General features: G+C 39.2%; 1 protein-coding gene across 3 annotated transcripts; it reads right to left on the reverse strand.

Annotated features, from left to right (window-relative positions):
• Positions 1-144: 144 nt before the first annotated feature.
• usp28 (ubiquitin specific peptidase 28) lies at positions 145-25,619 on the reverse strand. 3 transcript variants are annotated; one of them, XM_085470921.1, is made up of 26 exons: positions 25,482-25,619; positions 22,784-22,858; positions 21,300-21,420; positions 20,513-20,600; positions 19,346-19,508; positions 15,830-15,916; positions 15,584-15,721; positions 13,478-13,548; positions 13,298-13,374; positions 13,072-13,220; positions 12,832-12,959; positions 12,547-12,642; positions 12,299-12,478; positions 11,886-12,094; positions 10,962-11,032; positions 10,469-10,697; positions 8,763-9,098; positions 7,945-8,078; positions 7,140-7,421; positions 6,769-6,864; positions 5,996-6,174; positions 5,603-5,681; positions 4,664-4,743; positions 4,078-4,201; positions 2,183-2,381; positions 145-1,380 (listed from the first exon to the last, which is right to left on the reverse strand). In XM_085470921.1, exons 1-26 carry the CDS (start codon positions 25,539-25,541, stop codon positions 1,205-1,207), a joined length of 3,627 nt encoding a protein of 1,208 aa, XP_085327047.1. In that variant the 5' UTR covers positions 25,542-25,619; the 3' UTR covers positions 145-1,204. The 3 variants fall into 3 exon arrangements, with proteins under 3 accessions (XP_085327047.1, XP_085327049.1, XP_085327046.1); XM_085470923.1 differs by having other exon boundaries at positions 8,763-9,095; positions 22,784-22,861; XM_085470920.1 differs by having other exon boundaries at positions 22,784-22,861.
• Positions 25,620-25,641: the final 22 nt, after the last annotated feature.

Here is a 25,641-nt window from a genome sequence, read left to right on the forward strand (position 1 = left end):
GGGAACAGCCAAACTCCTTAGGCGGATTAATTCTGTTTGGGTGTTTGTGATGCTGCTTTGGTTTTGGGAAGGAACAACAGCTGGAACAGCTTCAAAGCCTGCCCACACAAGTCACAATAATAGTCTCAATAATAAGCACGCAGAGAGTATTTAAAACATTTATTTGTATCATCACAGAGCACAAGTGAAAGACTGAAATCAGTGGGCAAAAATGGCTGTTACAGTAGCTCATCTAGAAATCCTCATTCATTCACGATAACGTGTTGCATCTGCGACACAAAACAGGATTGCCAATATCAAGTCTCCTTTCAAAAGGCTTACAGCGTTTACAGATAGACCTTCAAAGATAATAAAGTAATATAAAACATATATTTTTTAAAAATCTATTAAACACTATTATTTTCTGTGTAGTATATATTTTGTGGGTTTTTTTTAGTCTTGTATATTCACAATCCAAATATCAATCCAGTCACTTACTGCAGAGCTGAGCGACAGGACAACTGTTAACACTTTTTCAAGTTAACGGGGTAGCCCAGCTAAACATTTCCATATATGAACATTTGCACCAATCAGAATTTCAATGCCTCACTGTTCTCCAGCAAGCTGGTTTTGTAAATTGAGATGGTCAGAGCTACTTAAATCTTTATCGGTCTCTTTGTAGCAGGTAACATAAAGACAGTTTCAGACAAGTTTCAAACTTTTAGGTGTTACCTGAAAAGATAATCCCCGCTTTAGAGTTGCTGGTTCTCCATCTTGTACCAGGCAAAACATAGCAATACTGCAACCTTTTGGGCTTCTTTTTGCATATCCTTGTGATGTAGTCCTTAAAATTTTAAGTACAGTTTGTACCTCTTTTACACATTATAGCTGTTTGCGTATGGTGAGCAGTCAAAGTGCATACCTTAATATTCTTGAGAAGAACATTGACTTCTTTTTGAGGCTTTTGGGGTAAAATGCCACGATATGTGTTCTTGTAATAATTATGTATTCGTGTGGTGACAGCCCTGCATGGTCCATCATTTACCCACAGGGTTTGCTATGTGAACAAGGCAAGTGTGCAATGCAAAACAGCAGATATACTAAAATAAACAATCTGTGCTAAAACTACATGATGTCTCCGCCCTACAGTCTGTCAGTGGAGAAGAAACCATCAGCCGGGACACTTTCAGTTAAGATACACAGTTTAAAAAGAGTTGTTGGGATTTCACTTCACAATGACCACTGATGTGTTGTGGATGGATTCCATAACAGCAGCCAGGCGACTGCACAGGTCGTAGGCCTGGGTGACGTGGACTTTGGGTGGGTCTTTAAGCACTACTGTGTCAGCTGAACCGTCCAGAACTCTGGGAAGCAACTCGCCGAGCTTCACCTGCAATGACTCTGAACACAAAGGAAGAGCAGCAGAAGTGAGCGACTTAGTTTATTGTTGATTTTCTTTATTGCAGTTTTGTTTCAATTTAAGGTTTAAATTTTAATTAGCTAGCAGCATTACTGGTATAGAATTAAATGTATGTGTGTAATTACAGCAAAATGTTGTCTAAGGGTGCACCTACACTATTGAGTATGCAAACTTTATACTGTATTGACTCAATATAAGCCTTTATGCCTCTGTCCCACATTCCTTTTAATTTAAATGTATTTCAAACTCTCAGAATAAGGGATCCTCATCTACTGTATACACATAAAATATTTATTCAAGATGCACCAACATGCTGACTTAAAGTAATTTGATTACATGTGAATTTTCCATATAATTTTGTTACATAAGTCATAATGTAAAATTTAATGGAATCTGGTCAAATGAAATTTACTTTACTGGTATACATCCAGTTTATATCAAGCACATTTTCCTCAGTGATGAATTATTTGAAAAAATAAACCCTTTCTTTCATATATGTCAGTTGCATTTAACTGAAAATTAATGATTTGTGTTTATTGAAAGTTAAAAAATAATTGAGTGTATTTTGACATTTTTGATGCAAACCCTACAGCAACCTAAAAGCATCCTAAAAGTCGGTATTGCAGAAAATGCACAAAACCATGGCAGCAAGCCACCTTATATATTTATTTCTTTTTGAGCTGCTGTAATTAAAACTTCTAGCTCATCATATGAGACATCATGTATACAGCTATAAGAATAATAGAGCTGGACGGTACAGACTGATGTACAATCTAAACTTACGATCCATGTCTCGGCCCAGGCAGCAGCACCAGTGGCTGCGGATGGCCTCCATTGCATCTCGGTCTTCCTGGGGTAAAGTCGAGTCCCGGTTCATCAGGTGAAGGCAGGGGATGACGGCTTCATCCATGATGGCAATACCCTCTTCTACTTTGGCCTCCTCACCGCTGCAAAATAGCTGCGATGCGCTCTCATTTAGTGCCTGTGTGGTGGATGACAGGACATATGTACAAATCCTGTTCTGAAAATGCTAGGATGCTGTGTAAAGTGTAAAAAAAAAACAGAATACAATGATTTGCACATGTTATCACCCTATATTTTAATCACAAGCACCGGAACCACTGTGTAGCCCTCTCAACTCCTTTTAACAGCAGTCTGTAAACATCTGGGATCTCAGGAAAACAGCTGCTGAACTTTTGGGAATGTTGTCTCATTTTTGTCTAATAGAGGATTCTAGCTGCTCAACAGTCCTGAGCTTCCTTGTTTTATCTTATTCATTTGATTATGCTTATGAAATGTTTTCAGCTGTTTTAAGGTCTGGACTGCAGGGCATGAAGCCATGCTGTTGTAATAGATTCAGCATGCGGTTTAGCATTGTCTTGCCGAAATATTCAAGGTCTTTCCTGAAAAAACTGTCATCTAGATGGGAGCACAAGTTGTTCTAGAACCTGTATATATCTTTAAGCACTAATGGAGCCTTTCCATATGTGTAAGCTGCCAATTCCATAGGCACTAATGCAGGCTTTTTAAACTGAGTGCTGATGATAAGTCGGATAAACCCTTTCCTCTTTTGTCCAGAGGATGCAGCGTCCATGACCACGGAGCAGTTTTCCACTTTTGCTCAGTCCGTTTTAAATGAGCTGTGACCCAGAGAAAACATCAGCCTTTCTGGATCATGTTCATATATGGCTTCCTCTTTGCGTGACAGAGCTTTAACCTGCATTTGCAGATAATATGGGGAACTGTATTCACAGACACCAGTTTCAGGAAGTCTTCCTGAGCTCATGCAGTGATTTCCATAACAGAATCAGGCCTGATTTTATTATAGTGCTGCCTGAGGGCCTGAAAATCACAGGCATTCAGATTTTTCCAAATTTTAGAACCTTTTCATGATATTTCACGAGTCATATTTCACGAGTCTTTGCAATTTTACATGGAGGAACATTATTCTGAAATCTTTCCACAATTGGCAGACACATTTTCTTTTTGAAGATTGGTGAACCTCTGTCTGCTTTACTTATGAGAAACGCTGCCTGACTAGTTACCCAATCATGTAACTGACCTGTTGCCAGTTAACCTAAGTAGTGAAAATTGTTCCTCCAGCGGTTTCTTTTTAGCACCACTCACACCAGTTGCCTTGGTCCCAACTTTTTTGAGACGTGTTGCTGCCATCAAATTCAAAATGAGGTTGATACTAAACTATTTTAAATGTAGGGCATTTTAAAAGTAAAGGTTCGAGAGACACAATCAAAAGCTGCAAAACAGCAATTAAAGAACCGTCGTTTCCAAGTCAATATACTTTATAAAATTCAATACATTGGAGAACAAATCTACTCCTGCTCTAATACTGTCCGACTAGATTTTATACAGGCTGTAATGGGAAACTAAACCAAGTGCAGCTTATCAAAACATTTCCTCTCCTAAATGTGGCCCTCTTGGCCAGTCAGTCCTTCTATCCACATTTTTGGTACAGAGAAATATATTTTAGAAAATGTCAGGGGGACATGGATCACTCCCAGAGGATGGATTCTAATGATCTGCAAACATCTTATTTTAAGCAAACCAAAACCTCTTATTTTTAGATACTTTTTCTTTATTGATATTTCAGACTTTATAGAGAAGAATCGAGCTCAGCGATCTATCTGCAATTCGACGGAGTGGAAAATAGTCCTACTCACAGTGAGACACTTCCTCCTGTAAACAGCAATGAGAGACTTGTCCACACCACGTTTCTCTCCGTTTCGCAGCAGGGTGCTGTTGGTCTCGTAGGCGTGGGCCAAGTAATTCAGTGCATCACGCATCCTGCAGTACGCAAAGGCAACAACTGCTGTCATATTACACAAAAAATACACTTTTTGTAAAAAAAGAAATGGTTATTTCCCACACAATGTAATCAAAATGTAAGCAAAATATTTAGTTTTATGATCTGAAAACATATGAAAAGTATTTAAAATGAGGGTCCCCATGCTTTTAGAAATTGTTTCGTGTTATGTTACTCTAAAGTTATAGTATTCAAGGATATAGATATCTGAACTGTACTATCATTAACTATTCTTTGGTATGTATATCCTGGCTTTAAATGAGTGCATCTTTACTCTGTGTAAAGAATTCATAACTTAATAGGCAGTGTCAAAAGGATCAGTGATGTGTGAGATTTTTTATGTGTAACGCACGAATGAGCACAAACAACCATATATTAATCTGGAAAAATGTGGTCAGACACATGCTGATCGGGTAGGGTTGTGCTGAATATTCGACACCTACTTCCCGTGCTGGTAATGCTCCAGCCCAGTCAACAGATAGACAAAGACCGTCCTGAACAGCCTGTAATCGTCATGCCACTGCTGTGAGAGAGCAAACAGAAATATCACCATCACGTAATTCCCTCTTTTACACTCCTCCTATTTTTTCCACTTGACAGTATTTGAATAAAAACTTCTATTTTGTAGAAAAAAAAAAAAGAAAAAAAAAGAAGTAAAATCAGACTGTTAGAGGCTGCACAGATATAAAGACATAGAGAATATGTCATTTAATCAAAGACAAGTTTGGTGTTAGGTTTATGCTATATTCTTGATATAAGAAACAGTTTATTACTGCAGTCTGTGATTGGTGTCTTCACCATCCCAGCTGTCTTTCCATGCTGGACATAGTTCTCATTCCAGTGTGAACAAATGTCACTGGGTTTACATGCTCCCTACTGGAATGTCAACCACGCAGACCCAAATAAACACAGATTAGGGATTTAATATACTGAACACAAACAAACTTCCTTCATAAAGCTGAGATAGCCATGTAATAATATTTTTATAAACGCAAAATATTTTATAAAACTGACATTTGAGAGCAGTGCAGGGTGTCTATTTTTACTTTTGGATTTTTAGCCTTTTATTGCTATTAAAGGCAAGAATGAGGTGATTTGGCCACAAATCTGTTAACAGAGCCACTAATTTTCCACAGATGCTCAGCAGTGGAACAAAAATTCAACCCAGTGAAGCTACTTAACAGATGTCTGCCCCTGTTCTGTTTTGGGGGCAAGTCTCAGCTGCTGTTACAGATCACTGCCATATTGCATCATGGACCTAATGACATTTTTTCATCAAATATCTGTTTGAAAATTATACTAATTTCTTTATTTGCATATTTATGATGTTTTCCCTGCATAAAAAAATCAAACATTTTATCCGTTCAGCCTAGAGACGGTACCATGTATTCTTCCATGTCCATGTCTTCTGGCTTAATGAGACGAAGTTTGGCCCGGGCTTCCCTCATGATACTGATGGCTCTGTAAGTACCAAAAATGATAAATGAAGTTTAACAGCAAATGCATGGAAAGGAGAAGATACTGTAAAGTTACAGCTCTGAACTCTGGACACTAGATGGCACAATATGCATGCTATATATTCTACTGTATTTTTAGTTACCATTCTGCTTTCCAGCCACAGTATTACACTCCTATTCCTGTATATACACACACGCTACAACCTTGAAATGCCTCTGTTCTATGTTAGTTCATTTATAAACTTTTTTATTTGGGGTAATCTAGGACAAAATTCATCTGTGTTACAATTATTTTGGCCACTCAAGGACTGTGTGCACCTCTCATCAAAACTGAGGTTGCGGTCAGTAAACTGCTCAAGCAGCGTCCTCTCAATGACACGCTTGGGTGCCTTGTTCTGGAAGAAGTAGACCAGAGCGTGCTGCAGACGTGCATCCTCCTGTGGTGTGGTCTCCTCTTCAGAGAGCTCATACAAGCGCGAATACTCTTCATGGAAAGCCTGAAAGAACCACGGGAAATTTTAATGTTTTTAATGCTTTATTTAATTAATTGTACACTTTAAGGCCTCAGTGTGACTTATACAAGGACCGCACATTTCACAAGTTAAAGTATTTTCTTTGTTGTTTAAAATCTAGGAAATATGGGGATTTCATCATGACTTTAGTGACAAAGTTAAAATACAGATCTTGCTATTGATGTTAATCTTTTTAAATATGAAACACTGTGCTTCATAGAAGTTCTTTATCAAATACAGAAAGAATACTTCAAGAGGCTTCTCACCCTGCAAAGTGAATCTTGCTTCCCGAGCTTATTGCAAGAGAACCTCCAGTTTAGGATAAAAGGAATTCCTTCAGGGATTAACTTCTAGCGAAAAAGTCCCATAAAATGCGCATTTTTGTTTTTGAGTGGATTTTTAATAAAACTGTCTCGCAGAGAGATAAAAACTGCAATTAGAGCACGGGTTGATCCAAGGACAGTTTATGAGTATCTGGGTCTAAATCAGGTCAAATCAGTCATACAGCTTTTACAGATTTTTTGCAATTTAGAGTTGATGTGTGATTAAAAGAACATCAATATCCCAAACAAAAAATACCTTGATGAGGCCAGCCTCAGGACCCTCCTTATCAAAAATTTGTCTGGCCTTGGCTATGGCTAGAATGACACCCTGCATAGCTGGAGTTAGCATCATCTGGGAAATGACATGACAATGTAGAGAAAAAAGAGAATGATTATACCATGAAATGACAGATAATTAGTCCAAAGGGTAAACAAAGAAAAAACATATGACACATATGATATATGACTCAAAACCTATTGTATCTCTTTAAATCTCATCAACGTTTACATTAACCCTGCATTTGATCATTTAGCTTATATTTGTGTCCACTGACTAGGAAAGCTATCAGCTGCAGGTATGTATTTATAACTGCTTAAATCACACTCCATTAAGACATTAGGCCTTACCTCTTCATTGTATCCGTCAGCATCCGCCCTCACCATGATCCGGCCCACATTGGGGATCTCCACTTCTGAGACCTCATTCTCAGTCTGTCGTGGTCTGGCTGGAACCTCCTGCTGCTGCTGCTGCTCCTGATTGCTTTGCTCTGCGATAGGTTCAGGAGCCTCTCCAGAAGCCTGGGGCTCTTCTTCAGTTTCAGAGACGAGGCCGGCCACCTCTGGGTCATCCTTCTCTACGTGGATGTCAGATGGTGTCTGATCGCAAAGCTCTACATCAGGGCCAGGGATCTGACAGAGAAAGTTTTCAGATAGAACACGTTAGTATATACTCTCTTATATCAGCGTATGCTTTCACAGCTTTTGGGGGTCTTGTCAGCATACCAGTAAGCTCTGGAAGTCTAGTACCTGGCTTGAACAGTGTGTCTCAAAGTGCTAATTTACAGTACTTTGCAATTCTAACAACAAATGTATTCAATGAGAAACATGGTGAGAAATATTGTGATTCAGAATAGTTATCTGCATTCAACAGAAGCGGGTTATCTGGGTCAGCAAAAACAGTTATGTTTATATTATGATCACAACAAAAAGTGCAAAAATTACTTCAAATAACTACTTGTTATCTGTACACTAATCTAAATAGGTCTCTAAATAAGCTCTACATAAGTCCTGAAGGGTCATCACCATGCTAACTGGGGAAATCTGATCGCTGACCCAGATGGACGCACTTTATTTTTGTGGCCTAGAATTTCTGACCCATATTCAACATGGTAGGGTAGGGAATGATAGGGTGAGGTGTCGTGTACTTGTTCACCTGATTCTGCGGCTCCTTCTCCTCTGAATCAGAGCTCTGGCTGACCCCCGTGGTGTCAGTGACTGTTGGAGTGCTGGTATCACCTGGCTGGCAGCCAGGGCCCTCTGGTGGTGGGGGAGATAAATCTGTTTGCGCTAAGGTCAAAAAAGAAAGACAGGCTTTGACTCTTCATGTGTCTTTTGAAAAGAAGAAGTGCTAAATATATAATTAGATTACTGGATATATTCTAATCTCATCTGGTATTAGAGACCCCACCTAGAAGGTCTGAGCAATGATACAGTCTATTCGTCCAGCCTGAGGGCAGACTTCTGTCTAGAGTTAAGAAAGCTCTGCAGTAACAAGTGTTCATTACATTTTTGATGGGCTCTTGTTACACAGCCAATAAAACTACATTGGAGGGAGGTGATTTTGTTGGAGAGAAAGTGATAACTGACACCTGCTTAATTGGACAAAGAAGTGCAATCAACTAGTTCAATATTTCATGTAGAATTAGATTTTCTTCTATTGAGAATTGCTTATCCTTGCTAATTATATTTTGGGTCCATACAATTTTTAAATACAATGTCTACTGCTGTTTTGGGCTCCTTAGGCTAAAGCTTGAACAGATATATAATACTTTGTGTTTTAATCTGCTTCTTAAGTCTCATCCTGTATATATTGTGCTCCTGAAGGAGGTTCAAGATTTGATTGAACTGGCTTAGTTGCCCTGGTGTGAACATAATTACAATGACTACATGTTTCATATACATCTCCACATTATCTAGAGTGGTGATGAAATATTTTATGTCATTCTCACTTTTTCAGGCATCACTACAGACCTTCTGGCTCTTTTCTGAGATCAGGTTCTGGCTCTTTCTCTGCTTCTTGGTCTGGCTGTGGCTCTGGAGCAACTCCTTCATCCACCTCTTCAGTAGTGGATCCTGACTGGGGTGCTGGCTCAACAGGTGACTGCTGTATGTTATCCAGACTGGGACTTGTGGGCTCTGCAGAGGCGGTGGACTCTTCCTGCGGGGTTGCTGTCTGGCAGAACTGCTCCTCCCATTCGCTGAGCTCCTGCTGGAACCAGCGGTTATCTTCGTGGACAAAGCGCCTGAGGATGGGTGGCAGAGAGTCCATGCCATGGAGCACCTGGCCCGTCTCATCATCTGTGTCTTCTGGGTGGGATGTAAGACATTTTAGTTAGGAAATTAACTGTCATTTATTATCATTTTAATGCCTTTCAAGTAATACCATTTGAATTCATGCATATTAATATCCATTGTACAAATAGGTATTTCAATATGCTACTATACTTAAAATGTTTGCATAGAAAAATGTTTATGCGTTTCTAGTTTCTAGTATCTAGCCACTACTTCACTACTGGGTGAACTCCATATAATTTATACATAAATTGTTTTCATTTCAGTTTCGTTTATCTTTACTGAATCTCACTACATGAGTCCAAGTTACAGGAAAAAACATTTTTTGCTCCTTAACGTTGCTTAGCACTTACATAAGTACATACATAAGTGATGCTGTCTATCTAGTGATGTGTCCCCTCATATAAAAGGTCTTGAATATTTTAAAGACCTCAGAGTACCGTATCACCCCAACAGACTCACTCAGCAGTTCACAGACTGCTGGCTTGTGGTTACTACAGTATTTATAGGTAGAATAGTCACTCTTCTGCGGAACCAGCTTCCAGTTTAGTTTCAGGAGACAGACACCCTCTCTACTTTTGAGATTAGGCTCAAAACTTTCCTAAGGTTATAGTTAGGGCTGGATCAGGTGACTTTAAAAAAACATCTTTTAGTTACACTACAACAGACCTTTGCTGCTGGGGGACTTGCAATGAAGCACAGAGTGTTCTTTCTTCTTTAATAACCATTCTTTCACTCTCCTTTCACTCTACATGTATTTATGCACACTCACAGCATCTCTTGTCCTGTCTCCCCCTCCTCTCACCTCTAGCCCCTCTCTAAGCCTGGTTGTGCCCAAGCTTTCTTACTGTTAAAAGGGAGTTTTTCCTTCCCACTGTCGCCAAGTGCTTGTATCCATCATCTTACAATATAAAGCGCCTTGGGGCGACTATTGTCGTGATTCGAGCTATTTAAAACTGAACTGAATTGAATACTGGAATGAGGAATTCTTGACAAACCATTTTTATAATGATATGCTGAGCATTTTGTTTCATAAATACAGTGTGAATTTTAAATTTACTTGAATTTGGCAAATGAAATGTACTAGTTTGGTATACATTTATAAATCTATAAAATCTCAAATAAATCCTGGCTAATAAACAAAGTGATAAACCTTTGTTTTAAAAATAAATATATTTCAGTTGATGCTTTGGTTTCTGCTCAGGTGTTTGATAGCATTCCTCTCTTGAATATTAAGGTTGGACAAAGGAATCTTTGCACTGGAGAGAGCAGCTGAAACCTCTGAACTGCCTCTTTGCATCAAGTAAATGGAGAACGCTCTGCAAAAATTGCTTTCATTCCTCTCATTTCCTCTTAAAAATAAAATAACTGAAAGGTAGGTGTACCTGTGATGAGCTGAGGTAGCCTGTCGTCAATGTACATTAGGCAGTAGGCACTTGCGTTGGTCATGCCTCCAAAGGAGTCTCGCTCCAGCTCATCCCACGATGACTCAGTGACACTTATGTCATTGTACTTCAGCCAGCGCTGGTTAGCATGGTCATAGATGTAAGCCCAGTAATGACCAGCTGATGCCTGGCCTTCATGGACAAGCACTGCATGGAGTCTGTAGGGGGCCTAAGAGTCACACAAGAGACATAGAGAAAGAACACTGGAATCCAGCTTCCCAACTTAATATCAGCTGTTCGCCATGAACTGCAACATTACTTTCAGTTGACCTGTTCTTATTTGTGTCCTGTTGTCCTGTTTACATGACACTATTTTCTGTTTCTCTGTAGATATCAGTAAAGTTTAATCTAATCTCAGCTCATTCACTTTCTACAGCTGCAGATGTAAAATATGTAATTGAATTGCTAAATTAGGTGAGTGTGCAGGCCTTACCTGGCAGAGACTGTTGTCTGAGTACATGCCCTCGAGCGTCTGAGTGAGCCTGTCAATGCTGGCCTTTAGTTCTGGCAAACAAGCAAAAAATAAACACAGACCCTGAAAGGAAATGATTTTCACAACTGTTGGAACAAAAATAAGTCAATCTGAATAATACTAATTTGCATGCTTGCATAGCTGTCCTACATTTTATATGATATGTGCCATAATGGGGAAGTTGAGAGAGCCGGCCAAATGTCTATCACCCGTATTCAAAGAAATATGACTCATCTTGACATTTAACATATTCTGATGTATTGTCTGCGCCTGAATGAGTCACAGTCAGCAGAAGAACATTGGCTCTATTTTTGTGCAGGTGCACAGCTCTGTGCCAGTACACTTTTTGTTCTTTACTCACCTGCAGCACTTATATTTAATGAAATGTATTTTATTCCACTGAAGATGGCGAATAAGTGTAGCAGACCAAGTGTCATTGGAAACCGTGGGGCTCATTGCAATTTCACTGTCAAGGCTACCCACATTAATGCATCATCATCATCTGCTGTATCCAGTTTGGCAGCAGTTTTATTGAAGCATATCTTTAAGCACAGTGTTTTTATTACTGGGTGTTCAAGTGAGTTTATATAATGTGGAATATGCCAGACAAGGTAAAAAACCCAAGGAGATTTATGACCCCACTCTACTCTATGCATGTTTGGGTTTTATACTATGCAGCTTGATTGTTTTGGTTTACTCACTCTGAACTTATCAACCCTCAAGCAAGGCACCAAAAGACAAATCGTTTGCAGCTTAACAACTGAAAACACAACACAAAGAAAGCTGAAGGATGTTATGATTTCATATGATGCTTACAAAGCAATATAAGTAAATCTTTAAGGTAATATCAATGTGGGTATAAAAAGAGAATTATCATTAGCATACCATTTATGTCATTCTCAACTTCAGTCCTCCAACGCTGAAGACAGGTTTTAGCAAAGTGCAGCTCTTCTTCTGTGATGCTGTGGGGGGCAGGGTGTGGTGGGCAGTCAATAGGTTGTCTGCACTGAGTGAAGGGCTTGTATATGGGGGTCCTCTGGCAACTGGAAACACTGGAACCCAGGCTCTCTGATGAAACTGATTCTCCGGGATCACTAAAGAAGGCACGAACAACGACACAGCAGTTACAAGCATGTCAGGATTTCCCATTTAAAGAGACGACTGTGTGGAACCACACTAACTGAGAATAAATTAAATCTATTAAAAGATGATTTCATTTTCGAGATCCCACTTGTGGCCTCGGTGAGTATAATGCTGTTGCTCTATACAAGAAGAGTAGAGTTGAAAAAGGTAAACACCTGCTTTCTTTGGCAATGGCTTCACTGAGGGGGGCACTTGGAGGAGTCGGTGACGATGCGGCCTGTCTCGAGTCTTCAGCTGGGGAAACGCTAGTCGGCTTGGTGGTAGCAAACTCCAGCACAAACTGGAGCATGTCAGCTAGAGGGTACTTTGTAGGTCCAGAGCCATAGTTTTTATAACTGTGAGTAAAGAAAGCAGATAATTAGATGGAGATTTGACCTTAAAAAAAAGAAAGGATAAAACTTACCACTCAAGTTTCTGTTGAAGGACTGCCAGTTGCTCCTTTAGTTTCTTTACTTCTCCTCTCCTCTCATGGGTCTGCTCAATGTTTTTGTGAAGATATCTGTAACCACAAAAACAAGAAGATTCCTACAATTAAAAATGTGGCAAAGTTATATTTAAATATTTACACCATACACACATCATAAAATACCAATGGAATAAAGTTGGATGACCATTTTGGTGGAAATGACCGCGGCCTAAGTTATCAACAAGCCTAGTCTGGAACCATCCCCCTCTGTTTTAAACTCACCTGTCCATATAAATGATTTGAGGAAACTCCAGTTTCTTATGTATCTTCTCAGGGCGCCCAAGCTGGGTGTTGAATTCAAATCTCGAAAGTTCAAATGTCAAGACTGGTGGTAGCTTTTTGAACCATCTCTGAAAACATGAATAAATAAAGAGTTTCTTAGCAGATCATTAAATTTCACAAACTCTAGCCGAGCGTGCTGCACAAAGAGAGATTCAATTTTAAGTTTATCAAATTCTTCACCTCACGTCCAGATGTGACATGATGCTCTGAATGAACCGACTCAATCTCCTTCTCTACCATAGCACCTTCTAAGCATTCATCAAGATTGTTGAAGCCATTGACTTGCAGGGGGTACTGGCCAAACTGCTCAATATTATATACCATCTTACCTGAGAAAAAAATCACATAGATACCAGGGGATGACTGAAAATCATAGACAACACCAATAAAAAGACCAAACTCATACCCTCGTGTCTTCTTTCTGTCACAAAGGTACCATAGAAGAGCTGGACCATGGGGTTATGTTGTTTATCTTCTGCATTTCTAAAAGTAAAACATGGCATTATTTTAAATTAATTTAGCAAGCAGTAGTGCACTAAAGATGACAATGACAAAACACGCTGGGTGCCATCAGCTTAAAACGTACTTTCCACTGGCAGCCAGCTGAAATGCATCCTCGAGCCAGTCAAGCAGTTTGTGGGAAAACTCACTGACATCCTAAAAGGGACACATTTCAAAAAGGGCAATTTACTTGTCTGAGTCATTTATTTAATTGTCTTTCTGTTATGTGCTTTTTCTGTACTCTGTCTCTGATGTATAAAGACCTAATGAAGGGCTGTCTAAGAACTAAAGGGACTGCTGAGCATTAGTATGTGCTGAATCTACATAAACATATAAACAACAAATGGGAAGGTTAAATATTATTACATTTACGAGACAATCTTCACTGAAAGTTAGATAAAGAAAAAGTCTTTTAGCTCTTAATTAAAATCTTAATAAAAGATCAACTTGTTTCAGTATCATCTCATGGTCTTCCCCAGTGAATGGAGCTTGTCTAAGTGTATGACCACCTGTTGCATGACCACTGGGAAGTCTTAAACCAAGACTAAATGATGACCAGGTGTGCATAGCACTACCTCTGGCATGCTGAACACTTGAACTCAGTCAGCCACATTAGCTAAATCTTCAGCTGATTCCCTTCTGTGAATTTTACCGGGGAATAAAAGAGTCTCAAATTGGCATCCTATTTAAACAGTTTCAGCCTGCTTATAATCTCACTGTCCGCTTCATTAGGTACACCTTGCCAGTGCTGGAATGAACCTTATAGTGCCCTCATAACTGCCTTAATTATTATGGCATAGATTCAACAAGGTGCTGGAAATGACATGAAGTTGCTGCACATTTGTAGACTGCACAACCGTGACGAGCCATCTCCTGTTTAGTCACATCACAAAGGTGCTCTATTGGATTGATATCTGGTGAATGTGGAGCCCAAATGAGTACAGTGAACTCATTGTCATGTCACAAAACGAGTCTGAGATGATCTGAGCTTTGTGGCATGGTGCGTTATTCTGCTGGAAATAGCTATCAGATGATGGGTACACTGTGGTCTAAAGGGATCGGCATGGTTGGCAACATGTGATAGGCTGAGGCATTTAAACAATGCTCAGTTGGTACTATGGGCCCAAATGCGCCAAGAAAATATCCACCACACCATTACAACACCACCACTGACCTGAACCATTGAGTCGAGGCAGGGTGGATCTGTGCTTTCATGTTGTTTACACCAAATTTTGACCCCATTATCCAAATGTTGCAGCAGAAATCAAGAGTCAGCTGACCAGGCAACATCTTCTATTGTCCAGTTTTGGTGAGTGCATAAAAACTGTGGCCTCAGTTTCCTGTTCTTAGCTGACAGAGGTCACACCTGGTGTTAGCATATTGTGCATTCAGAGATGCTCTTCTGCATATATTGGTTGTAACTCGGTATGACGTTATTTGAGTTTTGCCTTCCTATCAGCTTGAAACAGTCCTCCTGAATTCACCCAGAGATCAGCCCCTTTCTTTAATGCCTGCTCTTTTCACTTAAGCAGTCTTGTTGCTGCTCTCCCTATAGACTTTGCAAATCTGCAGGTAGAAGGATTGGAAGGTCCCAGCCTAAAATTCATAATTATTACAGATGAAGTAACAAACCTCTTTTAACTAAAGTGGCCCTGACAGAACTGGGCTAAGAGCAGGTCAGGGCAAACACGGACTGCATGTAAATTTAATGGATTCAGTGCAAAACCCAGATAATGATGCCTGCCGTCTGCTGATCCTATTACAATGGACACTAAAAAAAAAGTTTGTGGGCAGACTTGCTCTGGAAAATTATGGCTGGTTTCTGTCATGGTGGTTTAGAAGAGTTAAAACATCATAAATCCTTCAAAGACACAAATAAAATATTCAGCTGGAAAATAGAAAAAATAAAGAAAATGAGTCTGAGAAGGACAGCAGCTGAAAAATAGAGAGACTGCTGACCATTAAAGCCTACATGTCCCTGTAGTTAATGAGAAACAATGAGGCAGTGGCTACAAATTTCAGAGAAACCAGAAGTCTGAAGTGCCCTGCAGAAAAGGTGCTGACAGATGTGCTCTGGTTACTGTATCTGAGAGAGGAACACCTCAGCTTTATCAGCAAGTCAGAGAGTATTAAAAGCAGGTGCGGAGTTAGGTTGTTCCTTAAAAAGACAAATACTGTACATATCTTGTACCTGTTGGGCCTCATTGGTCCTGAAGGCGTCACGCAATAACTCCACAGCAGCAGAAGGATCCACAAACCTGCGGGTAGAGCCCACCATGAGGGCAAACAGGCAGCGCAGCTCCTGCATGAAGGCTATGTTCCTCTTGTCCTGTTAACGTAAACTCATCAACTTCATCACCCTTATATCACAGCGGCAAAGTAAGAAGAGTTATGTGTTATCCTGTTCTGTATATACTCGTGACAGTAGCTTACTTACTGAATGGCTTTTACACTTCTCCAGTATTTTCTCAGACAGATGGTAGTTGAGAACCAGTCTCCTGAACACAGGCAGGTGGAAGAGTGACTGTAACAAGACAGCATAACAAGGCACATAAATCCAGCCATCCACTGAAGGTTGGATATGGGAGATTACCAGATGGCAGATCATCGCTACAGCAGAACATTTATTGTAACTTGGTTGAGGAGAAAATGTGGACATATGTTTACAAATATGTTGCTTGATTAACAAAGAACACTGCTAATGTTCTGCCACTGACATTTAGCTTGCTGTTTGGAAATTTGCATGCGAGTGTTAAGTAGATTAAGTATTCACACATCAAACAACCATCACAATAACTGAAAGGTGAGGCTAATGACATCAGTTCTATTTTTTTAATGCAATGTTCTGCAGGGAAAAATAGTTGCTTGGGAATGGCTTGAGGAATACATGAGGCACAGGCAACGACCAAGCATCCAAACTTCCAAAGCATCAACTGCGAAAACCACAAAGAGCAACCAAAGTCCTGTATCCATGCCACAACGGGTCAGAGATATTTTGGTGGTTAAATACTTGGTGGAAGGTTTTGATGTTGTGGCTGATCTGCATATGAATACTGTGGTGTAGTTTCACCTGGATTCAAAAATGTAGGCTAAAATAGGCCAACATCCTCTGTGTTTTTGTTATTCTTTTTTCTTCACATACAGTGTTGCGAAAGAGTACCTGCTCCCTTCCTAATCTCTTATTTGTGGACATTTTTCACACTTACATGTTTCAGATCATGAAAAAAACTAGATAAAGATAACCTGGGCAAACACAAAATAAAGTTTAACATGATGAGTATATTTATTAAGGGGAAAAAAGCTATCCAACCCTATGTGAAAAAGTAACTGCCCCCTACAGCTAATAACTGCTTGTGCCACCCTTGGCAACAAGAACTGTAATCAAGTGTTTGTGATAACTGGCAATGAGTCTTTCATATCACTGTGGAGGAATTTTGGCCCACTCTTCTCTCCAGAATTGCTTTAATTCAGCTACATTGGAGGGTTTTTGAGGATGAACAGCCTGTTTAACCCTTTAAAGCCTGAACCCTGAAATTATTGCCAAAAAATAATAATAAAAGACACATAAATTGGCTACATTCCGTATTTTTTGGGTGCAATTTATTACTTAAAAATGTATTGAGCTATTTATTTAGGTTTTTTCGGGGGGGGAAAACGTTACATTGATGATGTAAAACAGGGGTGGGGGAAACTCCAGGCCACAAAGGCCGCTGTCCTGCAAGTTTTAGATATTACCCTGGGTCAACACACCTGAATCAAATCACTAGTTCATTACCATCTGAAACATGTAAGTGTGACAAATATGCAAAAGACTAAGAAGTCAGCAAGTCGGAAAATAAGGTTTTATAACGGTATATGTCAATAGCTTAATATATTTACAGCCAGGAACAAACCCCATATCAATTTGTCATAAGATACCTATGTTTCTCAGGATAAACTAAATGCATTAATACTAATCTTATGTGTCATGTGCAGGGCTGATGGGAGCTTATAAGCACTTCTGAGTATCAAGATATGCATTTACATTTCAGAGGGAAATTCAATTACGGTTTATCTCAGTTTTACTGCAATTTAGTCCACAAAGGATAATTGAAGAAATATGAGCTGACAACTGAGTCACGTGGTCACTCAGCCTCAATCTGATAGCATAAAAATTTTCTAGGGGAGACGACGAGTCAAGCTCTGTTGAATCTACAACAGCTCAGTTGTAAAACAAGGAAGTGACTCTGGTACAATAAACAGAGAAAAAAAGGTATGATCTGAACGCCATTTGTATTCTAACAATACGGCCTTATTTCCCCCATTTCAATTTCCAGATAAAGGCCCGTCATATGCGGGTGGGACTTCTTAACAGATATGGAAGCATATCTGAGTTTAACAGAGAGAAACAATCACAGTCTCTTCTGTTTACTTTATACTCAGGCTGCCACCGCTCACTCCGTCCTCGCTCGCTATTTAATTATCAATATAGCCGGTGTATCTCAGTTAGGGTTCTGGTTTCTGCCGAGCTACCTGATAGGCCTGGAAAAGTTAAGTTAGCTGGAATGGACTTATAATAGAATTAAGAGCTCAGATTAATACTGTATGCTCAAGCTCACCGGGAAGATGTTTAACTTTATTAGCAAGATAGAGGGTTGATGAAAAGGTGAGATAGAAGGGAGATTCTTGTGTAGCTGAACAGGTTCTGCTTTCGCTTTAAAAAGATGTCTGTACTGTACATTTTAACCCAGTGTGGTCAAATTTTACCATGGAAAAACTAGGTGACAGATATTGCTGAAAGCAAAACAGACATGTGATGATTGACACTGGATCAAGAGAAGTTAGAAATCTTTGAAAGGAAACTCCAAGTCTATAAATGTTTGTTGAACTAAGTGCAAGAGCTATTTAGGTCTTGGGAGCAACAGAGGCGAGACTGTTAGAACAGGTGGAGATCGGTGATGAGTTTCATGCAACAGAATACATGCTAGGTGTCGCTATGTTTTCTGAATATGAATTTGAATACTTTTGTGGTCAAGTGTCATATGGGTCTAACATCGACATGTGTTATATATACACTACATTAAAAATACAACACTAATTTATGTTAGTGGGTATCAGGGTTATTACAGTCAACTAAAATTAAACTTAAAACTGTTTACTGCTTAAGCTATTACAGCTTGGCTGATGAGGCTTTGATGGCCTTGTTTTTGAGTCGATAGATGTCTACAAGATTGTGAGTCAGCTGCTTTCAAAAAAGTAGTGTTTTTATTGTAATACCTGAACTGATTTTGCTAAATCTTGCCTCTGACATATGCCCTTTATACAATGATAATTAAAAAGACTGAAACTCAAAATGCTTTCACCCAAAAATGAACCAAGAAAATCAATTTAGGAAACTAAATGAAACAACTTAAAACAAAAAGTAAAAAAAAAAAAAAAAAAATTAAAACACTTGTGACTGCTAATGCTAACCCTCAACCTCCTAATTCCTCCTCAAATTGGTGGTAAATATCTGTTATAAGTCAACAGATTCCCTATTATGTTTTGCATATTTGTTCTTCCATATGTTTTTTACTTGTCTTAAATACTTAAATTTTAAGATAGTTATTTTATAAGGAATTTTAAGTAAGTCTGTTACAGACAAGTCAATTAAAGTATTACATCCATTTGCTTAAATTCACATGGATCTCATTCTATATCAACATATTCAGGACGTTTATGGCATTACAATGTCATGTGTTCCTATTTGATCATATTTATGATTGAGGTTTTTTTTTTTTTCATTCTAAATAAATTACACTATTTTACAAGCAATAATAGATTTTAGCAACATTTTGATTGTTTAGTATCTCTCTGTGAAGCATGATAGGGGTTATATTTATGGACATTTGTTGTTATTAATCTGACCTCTGTAACCAAAATGCTCCTTTTTCATCTTATTATTTGTTAGGTGAAAAAAGCTCCTTGTCCTCACCTGGATGACAGCACTGAACCAGCAGGTGTTTCCTACATTACGAATGCCCACAGGCCAATCTTCCTGACGGATCCACTCTGCAGGGCTACACATTTCACTCTGGGCTTCACATCTCTTCCTCTTTATTCTCGCAGCATTCTCCTCTGCACTGGCTTCCAGAGCCCTGCACAACATCAGTTTACCACTTTAAAATGGTTATCTGACAACGCTATTGAACACAGGTTAACTCATTCCCAGTGTTATGGGTTAGGGTTAGTATAATGTAATCTTTATAAGTAAAATCACCCCAAAAAGATTTGTAGAAAAACATTAAATGTACATCAAGAGGAGCAAATGAGTCTAACAGGTAATCAGTATTGTGGGAATTATGAGCATCAACATGCTTATACATTAAATCCAGCATTTGAAATGAAGAACAGCTCATGGTGAATGAACTATGCTGAAGTAACTGCCCTATTCATCTGCTCACATCTCAGTGGCAAAAGAGCTGCAATGCAAAACGCGGGCCTGTTACTGGAAGCAACTCCAGGTTCAGTGTTAAAACTGCAGCTCCCAAGCTGCACACAGTTTACCCAAGTGTCCTTGGGTAAACTGTGTGGGGTACTGCTGGACCAAAACCGCCATAACTACCCATTTTCAGTGTAAACTGAAACACTGCATGGGATGAAACGTTAAGAAATCTGAGGTTCCCCAAAGACATGGAGCTAAATCATCTTAGGGCCATCTATGATTGGATAAATGAAATCTCCTCTTCATCAAAAGTCAATGAATCACCATTACGATAATTAGTTAAGGTCTTTGATAGATGGTTATCATCTGAAAGAAATTTCATTTCAATCCATCCAGCATGGCTAGAGAGAAAGTGTAGTCAGACACTTAAAGTTCTTTGCTATTTTATCTACTTTTGATCTCAGATTAACTGCTAGACCACACTGTTTTGTGTGTTTTTGCTCCGTGTGAACTGTCAGCTGTCAGCAGTGACCTTTGCTGAGAGTGTAACACTCACACAGCCAAGATAATAGTTGTGGCATCCATGGACATTTAGTAGCCTGAGAGGAAAAACACTCATGCCGCTAACATTTTAATTTTCATAGTTCTCTCTATTGAAATTAAAAAGTGAATTAAACCAAAAACAAGTGTTGTATCAAATGAAAAGTCGTCCTTTACCTATGAAATTCTCGCTCCTCTTCCTGGGCTTTGTGGGACTCCTGCAGGCTGAGTTCTATAGCGGTCTGCAGTTCATCTTTAGGAAGCCCTGAACAAAAAACCACAAGAGCGTTACAACAGAGATCCTATAATTCAACTTAAAATGGGTTAATGTAAAAATCACACTGAGCACTCATAATAAAATTCTGTTTCTTCTATGTGACTCTGCCTTCACTCAAACATTGTTTTCTAACTAAAGTAAATGGATGACCCATAACATTGCTCAGATATTCTCCTGTTAGCTTACTTACCATTAAAATCCCCAAACAGATGGCTATGAATGGCAATACTTTAAATGTATATTAAAATATGTGTAAGTTCACCTCGAAAAAAAAAAGCTTGACACATTCTTTGTACATTTTACTTGTGTTTGAAGAGCAGTGTGTTCCTTATCTGTTTCATACCTAATTTCCCTAACGCCACACATAAGTCAATCGATTTTGGCAAATCTGTAGTAGCCACTTTTGGCTGCCCCCTTGCCACAAGGGGTCACCACATGTTTGATTTGGCAGAGTTTTACTCTGGATGCCCTTCTTGATGCCACCCCAAAGGAGATTTGTGTCTCCGGCTGGACTCAAACCAACAGCCTTTTGCTGGCCAACTGAATGCATTTACTGCTGTCTTCTCTTCTCTTTTGATGTCTCATAGTAAAGCTTTCTTTATATTCATCCATTAAGCTCAGTTTGCATTTGTGCTGGAAGTGTCACTTCTGCTATCAGCTTTGTGTCAATTTGCATCCCCAGAGTACCTTTCTGGCCCTCCCAGGCCTCTCCAGATGTCCCTGACTCCTGTGGTTCTCCAGGGTCCTGAACCTCTGCAGTCTGGGTTGTCAGCAGTCCAACAGCATGTCCAATGTCCCCCTGACTGACCTTGAGGAGAGAGAAGAAGGAATATATAAATATTGAGGATTTTATCTGTGACTGCAACATCTAATAATACATCACAAGGATAAATCAACACATTTTAAAGACACACAAATCAAAATATAAACACATGGCCATATCCAGTCGATTGTGCTTTAAACAAGAATTTTAGACTTGTATGACTCAATGAATACATAACCCTATTGCCGTCTGCATCTGGTTACACGATGCCTGTGAAAGTTAACCAGTGTGTTTAATGTACTGTTTGTTTAACTGTTACTTTTATGATGTTCCAATTCATTCAATCTTTTAACGGGGTTTTCATATGCAGCTGTATTTAAACATGGTAAGCTTGAGGTAGAGTGCTGGAGTGAAAAAATGGGACCCTATGGGGTCTTTAACATAATTTACACTTCAAAGACTCTTTAGCTGCCTAATAGTGCGGGAATGGATTGCTACAGTTTAACAGTTTTAGATTCATGTTCTTCATGGTATTAAATCTTGCTATAAAACATCTCCTACCTTTTAAACTGTCTAATATATTTCTCCAGCTAAAAGCAGAATTCTCACCATTACTTAGATTACCATTTGGATTTCTTTACAAATAACTATGGCTTCAGGATGTTTGCTAGCTTATCTGTTTGTTAGCAGCATTACTCATAAAGTTAAGGATGGAGATGCATTTACCAGACGTAGCATAACTTAGAAATGTTTCACATTTTTAGGGAATCTGGATATTAATCTAGGAATGTTTGTAAGGATACTTTACCATTATGAGATGTGGGCAAATAATCAATTAAAAAATACACACATTCAGATTAGTCTTTACTCTATGTATTTCATTTCTTTCTCAAAAATCATTTTAAATATAAACAATTTCCTGAATGTCTGGAATAAATCGTCCATTTTGTACCTTTAATAATGTCATCATTTTATAATAGCCCATAACACGTTTCAAATATTGTGGCAACAGGGAGCGAGAAGCTTGATGAGTGGAAGAAAAAGTGTAAACCTTTTCTTCCATGAAATGTAAGTTCAGGTTAGCCTGACCTAAACCCCTTCATTAGTCGACTATATAGACAATCATATTAAAATGAAATATTATTAAAGTGAAACAGCAGATTCTTGTTGAGGCTGGTCTGCTGAGCAGGCTAAATAAGAAATGGTATTAGCTCTATCAGTTTGTGGTTCATGGTGTTTTAAATGGCCTACAAGCTTTTTAATCACATTAAAACTACAAATCTCTCAGCCACGGGAATCCCGTGAATGTTGTTCTACTGTCTGAAAGTCATAGTGTCAAACAACTGTAGTACCCTAAACATGTGATGCTGCAGATTCTAAAAGCTGATGCTAAGTTGTTGGGCCTTACATTCAGGGCTCTGTAGAGGATCTGTTGGTCCTGGATGCCAGTGATCTCCCTCAGCTGGCTGATCAGCATTTCACTCTGCTGAGAGAACGAAAACACCAGGCAGACTTTAGATCTTTCTATCACCATTACACACAACTTCCTGTATCGGATCCATGCATTAGAGGCAGTGATGGGCTGGCATTTCATTTCCATTTGGGTAGACAAAATGGACATAACTGTAGCACAAGTAGGCGATCCACTGGAAGTATTATTGGCTTTGAAGTTACAACTGTTACGAAATAAATATCACTACAGTAACAATGGCAACAATAAGTCCTCCATTTAGATTGGCTCAATAATCCTTGCTTTCACTATCCAAGTCTGTCCTCCATCAAGAATGAAATATGTTGTAAAGAATACGCCACCAACAAAATAAATGAATAGTGCTTTTGTTCTCACCAAAAGCTATTGGTAGTTTTTCTCTGATAGCTGAAATGGCACTCAAAGAAAGAAAAATGTGAAAAATTGACTTTCAAAAGAGAAAAAAAGAGCCCTGTTGTCAGAAGAGGCAAAAAAGATGATTTATCCAAAGGAATTCAAAAGTAAAACACCAGTCAACTTCCTTATGAGCATTCCCTCAGCAGAGAAAACACCAGGATTTCAGAGGGGATCTCACGATCATTCAGCTGGCATTACTCCTGCCAGAAAGTGACGTCTGGTCTATATATCACCAGTACTGAGGGTACACAAGACCAGTCTAAGAAAGTCACTTGTGGTAACCAAAAGATGTCAAGGTTAGTGTGTCATCCCACTTACAGTCCTCCTTACCTAATGTACATGGAGTGGAACAAACTGAGGACCACATAAGTGCATGGCTCATGTGTGGCTCATCTCTATTCTGTGACTTACACAGGCAGTTTGCTGAGTAGGAACAGTTAAACAAAAATGAAATTATATTTCCAATGAGTAGAACTGAAACATAGTTGGAAGAAGCTTTGGAATAGCTAGAGATATTGAGAGGCAGTAATTTATGGGTGAGTTCCACAACAACAAAATGGATCAACTGATCAGAATGTCAGATCAGACACTGACAAAAAGCCAGGAGATGTAGATGAAGATGTTAAAGATGGACAGCTTTAGAAATAAGTACATTAGAGGGAGAGTTCAGGTTGAGCAGTTTGGAGACAAAGTGAGAAAGCCAAGGCTGGGATGGCTTGGACAAGTGCAGAGGAAGAATAGTGCACATACTGGGCAAAGGATGTTGAAGATGGAGCTGCCAGGCAGGTGGAAAAGAGGAAGACCACAGAGAAGATTAATGGATGTATTGAAAGAGGACATGCAGACTGGCTGGTGTGACAGAACAGGATGCAAGGGAGATAATGAAATGGAGGGAAATGATCCGCTGAGATTCCTAAAGGGAGCAACTGAATAAACCTTAGCGATTTGCTGGGATGTCAGTCTGTGTATCTGCCTTCTCTGTTTAGTTTCAAGTAGACCAGTGAATCAGGGACACTGGCCAATCGGGGGCACTTTCAGGTACCCTTCCTCCAATTAGATCCCCCTCTTTTAGCCAGCAGGCTTTGCATGGTCAGTCTCCCACCACCACATTATTTGTTCCACACACGGACAGGCAAACACAAGTGTTCCCAGGCAGTCATATACTTTGACCTCACAGACACATGAAGTTTTAAAAAAGAAATAACACACGTTTACTGAGTTAGAGGCTCTATATAAAGCCTGCAACCCTGACACCAGGTGCACATGTCATGGTATCTTTCTCTTACACACAAAGGAAGCCAGGAGCAGGCTGACCAGACTTATATGGAGTCCAGTGGCTATCTGAGACCCTCTTGGTTAGCCTCTATTTTCAGCTACTGACATGGATAGCACAAGCTTCTGTTTATCATTCCACTCACCATGCCACCAGGCATGGTGAGAGGGCAGTAGTGGGTCTGTCTCTTTCTGTCTTCAAACACACCTCCTGTGTCAATACCAAACCAAAAAAGTGTAATAAACGTTTAGATTGCATTGCATTTTCATTAACACCACATCATATATAATTAGAGGAAAGCCCTCCCTGAAGTATAAAATCACTAATCACTCCACACTGTCTTAGAATAATTACAAAAGCCTATTGAAAGAGCAATCGGTTGGATTAATAGTTACTGAGCCAAATAACGGTTTAAATGTAAATGTTACGTAGTTTACGTTTAACTAGTGGGAATTATTAATAAAATATGTATTTATATACAAAAAACTCTGCATAATTAAAGTGTTATTATTTTATCTTTGCAAGCTCCTTTGACTACGATGACCTGGATGACTGAGAACCTTCACAGACATTATTTTATCTGTTGGTCACTAAACGAGCAAAAGAAAAAAAAAAAAATAGAAGTTCAATCAAACAAGGCTCAGTTAAGTAGTCACATCTGGTTAAAAAGCCATGAAGTTTGATTTAAAAATAAAAAGTGTATTTTATGCCTACCGATTTAAAAAACGTTATTTTTTAAAATTTGAAAACGTTTTAAAATGTATTTTTATTTTGAGTTACATTAAAGAATATCAGAGGAAACTTTAAAATCGCAGATTTTTGAACACACACTGGCCTCCGGGGGTTGTGCCCACACAACAGAGGGGTTAGTGTTAAGGTTAGCTCTGCAGGCGTCACAAACATGCCACTTATTGTGTTAATAGCAGCTCCATCATCCTGAGCTCTCACCGAGTTGGTTGAGTTTTCTCCATTTTCAGACTGATCGGCTCTCATTGCAGACGAAAACATGAATTCCTTCTGATTTTTTCCCCCCAAATGCTTCCAGCACTGCCTCCGACTCAAACCAGCTCCATCTGTCAGGCACGAGAGCGACAGGCCAGCTGTGCGC

The sequence above is a fragment of the Copadichromis virginalis genome, linkage group LG10 (genome assembly GCF_057382275.1).
Source record: "Copadichromis virginalis isolate Kocher_CV1m ecotype Utaka linkage group LG10, C_Virginalis_male_GT1.1, whole genome shotgun sequence".
NCBI lineage: Eukaryota > Metazoa > Chordata > Actinopteri > Cichliformes > Cichlidae > Copadichromis > Copadichromis virginalis.